Below are 5724 nucleotides of genomic sequence, written 5' to 3' on the forward strand. Positions count from 1 at the left end.
GCGTCCGCCGTCACGTTGCGGAATCCTTGTAGATGTACTGCAGACAGGTGCCATGTCTTCTTCTCTGCCAGACGGAAGATTGGGAGAAGCACCTGATTTATCTGGGGCGATCTTGAGCCTTGGCGATTGAGACATCGAACTACCACCGAGTTGTCCAGGGTTAGACGAATATGGATCGAGGAAGGCGGGGAGAGTTTCTTCAGAGTTAGAAGGACCGCCATGGCCTCCAAGATGTTGATGTGAAACGTCTTGAATAGGGGAGACCATGTTCCTAGAGCTTGTTTTTGGTGGGAGTGACCTCCCCAACCCTCCAGCGAAGTGTCCGTGTGGATGTTGAGTGATGGAGGTGGGTGTTGAAGAGGGATGGACCTTTTTAGGGCCTTTGCTTCCGACCACGGCTTTAGGAGTAACCGAAGTCTGTTTGGGAGCCGTCTCTTGAGGTCTCTTCGACCGATGGATGCGGAACGTCTCCAGCCTCCCGCGGCATCCTTTAGCTGTGCACGCAGCACTGGGTTTGTCACTGAGGCGAACTGTAGAGAGCCTAGAACTCGTTCCTGCTGACGTCTTGAGATCCGTTTGGATTTCAGCAGTCTTTTGACAGACCCTGCTATTTCCTTCCTTTTCTTCTGGGGAATGGAAAGGCGGTGTGACTGAAGATTCCACTGGATTCCTAACCATTGGAACTTCTGAGCTGGAGAGAGGCGAGATTTCTTTCTGTTTATCTTGAATCCCAGGTGTTCCAGAAACTGGGTGACTTTGTTGCAGGATCTTAGACAATCTTCGGGCGATGGAGCCCAGACCAGCCAGTCGTCGAGGTAGGCCATCACCTGGACGCCGCGGAGGCGGAGCTGTTGAACAATGGCGTCTGCCAGCTTTGTGAAGATCCGTGGGGCCACATTGAGGCCGAAGGGCATGGCCCTGAAAACGTAGCTTTTCCTTTGGAGTCGAAATCCTAGGTAGGAGGAAGCGTGGTGGTTCATTGGAACGTGCCAGTAGGCATCCGCCAGGTCTATGGAGACCGTCTAGGAACCTTGAGGCAGAAGGGTCCTTATCTGTTGAAGAGTCAGCATCTTGAACTTGTTGTTTGCTATGAACTTGTTGAGGGGGGATAAGTCTAGAATGACTGAGTTTGTCGGAGTCCTTGACTTTACCATCCTTATCACCTTCTTGTTCAAGAGTTCTAGGACATATTCTTCCAGAAGGGGGGTTGACTGTTGGAAGAACTGCTAGAAGGTTGGGGGTGGTTGAGTCCAGCTCCAGCCTAGACCCTTCTTGACGATGCTGTGTGCCCAGGGATCGAAGGTCCAACGATCCTGGAATTGGCGGAGTCTTCCTCCCACCGGAAGCACTTCATTGCTTCTGGTTTCCCGAGGGTTTACTACCTCGGCCGCTAGCTCCCTTTCCTCCTCTGCCTCTGGAGGGACGGCGAGATGCATCTCTCCCTGCACCTCTGTTTGAGCCTCTACCTTTGGGACGAAAGGTAGTTGACTGTTGCTCAAAAGCAGGGGTGAAAACCGGCGACTGTGACAAGACCGGTTGGGTGACCAGCTGAAAGGTCTGCTGTGGCTGAGCTGCCACTTGGGGAGTAGCGGATCCCGGAAACTGCCGTCTCTGTTGACGTTGCTGGGGTTTCGGTTTTGTGGGTTTCCTCTTAGGTTGAGGGCCGTCGTCCTGAGAGGATTTCCTTTTCTTCGACATGCCCCACTTGTGGAGAAGGTTCCTGTTCTCCGTGGCGGCCTTGTCGGTGATCTCTTTCACAAGGGAGGAGGGAAAGAGGTGCTTACCCCAAATGTTGGAGGAAATCAGCCTCCGGGGTTCGTGTCTCACTGTGGCACTGGAGAACACGAATTCACGACAGGCTCTACGAGCCTTCGTGAAGCTGTACAGATCTTTTACTACGGTCGCCAAATGTGTTTTGGCGAGAACCATGTAGTAGTCAGGGACCCTAGTGTCACCGGCCATGACTTCGAGCTGTACTTGGAGGGACATTGATGCGGCGAGCCTTTCCTTCGTGTCATGTTCCCGACGAAGGAGATGGTCATTAAGTTTAGGGAGGTCTTCGTTAAACTGACGGCCAGCGACGTCAGGTTCTAGTTTTCCCACCACAAATGTTGACTGGACATCTTTCCAGTGTCTAACATCAGGGGGAGTAGTCAGGGAGAAGGGTCTGCACTCCTCCAGTGCAGGGCAAGGTTTTCCTTCTTCCACTGCCTTATGTACCGCAGTGAAGGCCTTTTCCAAGAAGGGGAGGGTCGCATCGTCTGGTGCGACGTAGGTAGGGTGCTTCTTGCTAAGCGCCGGAAGTTTCGAGCAGGTGAAGCCCCTACTTTTCACTGTATTGGCCAGCATAGCCTGGGCCTTCGCGAGATCGAACACTATAACCTCCTTCGGTTCGGTCTCTTCTTTAGAGGCAGGTTCGGATCGAAGTCGGACGTAACAGTCCGGATAAGCCTCAAAGTTCGGGAAGAATTCCACTTCTTCCAGCACAATCGAGCCGATCTTTTCGCTTATGAAGATCTTGCCCATCGTAATTGGCATGTGCTCGGCATACCTCCAGGGGTTGGTATCTGAGCATGCGGGGAGGTCCTTAACCGAAATCCTTTTCGGCTGCTTCGAACTTCCCATGTTGGACCTGAAGAACTCATGCGTCTCGCGGAGTTTCTTATCCATGAGAGCCTCAAGCATTTTGAAGATCTCCTGGGTGTTGGATGGGGTGGGATCCGGGGTAGCAGATGTAGACGGGAGTGATACGTCCGTCAGTGTAGGAGTCGGTGGGGGGGTGGAAGGTGGAGCGACCTCCTGCTCCGACTCAGGGTATTCCACCTGGTCTTCCTCATAGACCAGTTCGTCGCCCATGAGGTTCCTCTCCGTATTCTCCGACACTTCCGACATACGTTCCGCGTTGTCGGCATCCAAACGGCACTCGTGCATGGACTGAGCCATGACTACGTCCGGTTCCACCGTTATCTGGACGGTGGGGATCTGATCCTTGGGGACCACTGAGTCTGGGGATGCCTTCGGGAAAAGCAAGGCCCTCAAGTCTTCGGTGGCAAGGTATGGTCCAATGGCGTTCTTCTGGAAGCCACGCACCCACTTGCGTAGCTTCTCTCGAGAAGAGTCCCTAATCTCCGCTGAAGGAGGATTGTTGAACGCCTCGACCAGGCGGTCCTTGCAGACTGTACAGTTCTGCGGGTCCCAAAACTTCAGATCGCCTTTCTTGTTGGCGCAAGGGGCGTGGGTCCTACACGCCGTGTGCCCGTAGAAGTGCGGGCGCTTCACTCCACAGAAGTTGTGGTCACATTTCACGTACTCCTCCTGTAAGAGAAAGAGAACATGAGTATATGGAAGTCATACAAATGACTTATATTATTCTAAAGTTAAATATTAAGAAGTTAACTTTAACTTAATCTTAAGTAATTAAAAAACATTGTAATGTTAGAGAGTGGAGCGGGAAATGAAGTAGATAGACACATACTTCGTGTATCCCGCCCGGCTGGTTACCGTAACCTTATCCATAGGCAATTTGTTTGTGGCCGAGGACACAAGACAGAATTCTTCATAGATCGCCAGGGAGGCAAAAGGAATTCTATTAGGAATTGCCTAAGATGTAAATCTGGGACTGAGACCACTCAGGCCATTAAAATGGGGGTGTAGAAGACCCCATAGGGCAACGGTTTCCGGCAACCAGCCGTGCTAAGATACACACGGCATGCTGGAAAATTGTGATATGCAAGAAGACAGCACGGCTATTAATAGAACGGTAAGACAATACCTATCTATTTAGGTAGCCAAGCCATCTGGTTGCAGTGTAGGGCTATCAGCATGGTGTTGATAGCTGGGAGAAGGGGTGCAAGTCTCTTGGCGTCTCCAGAAGGTGCCGGCAGACTGGCAGCACGCCGGAGGCCGCTCCAGCAGAGTTTCTGGCATTAGTGAAGACACATAGAGAAGTCAGGAGTAATGCCAGGATGGCGGCCGCCGGTACAGCGGTGGCGGCTCCGGCAGCCGAAGGCTGCTGGCTTGGTGACAGGATCATAGGATAGGGAAAGTGGATATAGCTAATCCGGACCGCCGGCAATGGATGCCGACACGCCGGGGGCTGGCCCGATGGACGGACGACCGAAGCTAGGAGGTATAAGGGTAGGCCATCAGCTGTACACCGACGGGAGGCGGCAGCCCTCCGGCACACGGAGGACTGTCGGCCAGGGGGGAACAAAGAATGTGTCACCAAGGGGGGAGGGCGGTATCGCCGGCAGTAGAGGCGGCAAGGGACCAGCACCAGGACCGGAAAAGAGACAGAAGGAGGGATGGAGGGGTAAGGACACGAACCCCATTGCATCCCACCTGAATGGGTGTACCCATGATAGAGGCTAGCCCTATCACCCAATGGCAGGGGGCCGGCAGGCGGCCGGGAGCCAGAGTAGCCCAAGGGAGGGCTAGGGAACACCCAAGAGGGGAGAGAACCCCTACGGACAAAACGCATCCAGTGGCTAACCCCATAGGACACTATGAAGGGTATATGTACCAGAGCGGACTGCACACAGGGACTCAAGATAGCCCTGTCACTCCACCCTAAAGAGGAGTTGTAGGACAGGGGACAGATGGGTATAGGCTAACCTAAGTATAGGCTAGGCCATACAAGGGATAGGTGGGGAGGGGAGAAGAAGCAGGGTCTTCCATAGGGGAGGCTCTGTACCAAAGCGGCCACCAAGGAAGGGAGGACGCTCCCTAGCCTAAGGTAGGCAGCCTGGCTGAGAACGGTGCATGGGTACCGTTTCAAGCAAGGCACAGAACTAGCTCCCCCCGAGGCCTAACCTAGAGCAGGGATGTTACACCCTAAGCTAGGAGGGCTGGAAGATGTATCGCAATTGCAAGGAAGGTCAGGTAACCTAACCTCAGCAATTGAGGAAGGGCAGGCCGTTCCTCATTCTCGGACGCAACCCTAAGGGGGGATCATTCCCTTAGGGAGGGCAGAGAAGCGATAGGTACTCTGGTATGAACTTGATCCCCTTACGTGGTAGGGGGAGCAAGGCTACAGAGGGAATGCCCTAAGGCAGGGGGTGAAGGGAGCATATAGGGGTCCTACATTTAGGTTAGGTTAGAAAGGCACACTATCAAACCTATCCCCTATATGGTCCCTGAAGGCGAAAACACTTGCATCACAGTAAACAGTATCATAAAATAATGCCACTATCTTCATAACTTAACCTAGGATCACTGTAATATATCATGCATGAACACTGGTGCTAGGCACTCTGGCCTAGGGGCTAAGCTAGCGATCTAGTGTGGGGTCAGGCAATGACCGATAAAAAAGCGTCAAAACACGATATATGAAGTTCCTAGCTATGAAGACTAGATAACTAATAGTATCAATTAGTTAAAAGGCCGGAATAAGCTGTTCAGGCTAGCTAAATAACGCATGCAGGGTAACAGCGACGCCATAAAATGGCGTGTCCGGTAGTAGCAGAGCTCTGCCAGAAAACATAAAATATCTTGAAAAGTAAAAGTTACTTTACGGTCAGAGCTTATTTAAACAATACTGGGACCTGGTACTCAACTTTCCAGAAGAAGGCGAGGCCGAAGGTAGCGACATAACGAAGATGCAAGCCAATGAAAATAGCACAAGGGAAAATCCGTCTTAGCAAGGCAAGCTACTAGAAGAAGGATGAGGACGGACGTGACGTCATTTAGCAATGGCGCCCGTTTGTTTACATTTCGAGTACCAAA

The 5724-nt window shown here is 52.3% G+C and overlaps 1 protein-coding gene across 1 annotated transcript in view; it reads right to left on the bottom strand.

Moving 5' to 3' along the window:
- The window catches only part of LOC137659326 (uncharacterized), a 104416-nt gene extending 100383 nt beyond the window's left edge, over positions 1-4033 (bottom strand). Inside the window, exon 1 of the mRNA XM_068394346.1 lies at positions 3887-4033. Coding sequence (XP_068250447.1) covers positions 3887-4033 — 147 coding nt within the window. The remainder of the gene's footprint in view (positions 1-3886) is intronic.
- Between the last annotated feature and the right edge of the window lie 1691 nt (positions 4034-5724).

Source organism: Palaemon carinicauda, chromosome 19, assembly GCF_036898095.1.
Source record: "Palaemon carinicauda isolate YSFRI2023 chromosome 19, ASM3689809v2, whole genome shotgun sequence".
Classification (NCBI taxonomy): Eukaryota; Metazoa; Arthropoda; class Malacostraca; order Decapoda; family Palaemonidae; genus Palaemon; species Palaemon carinicauda.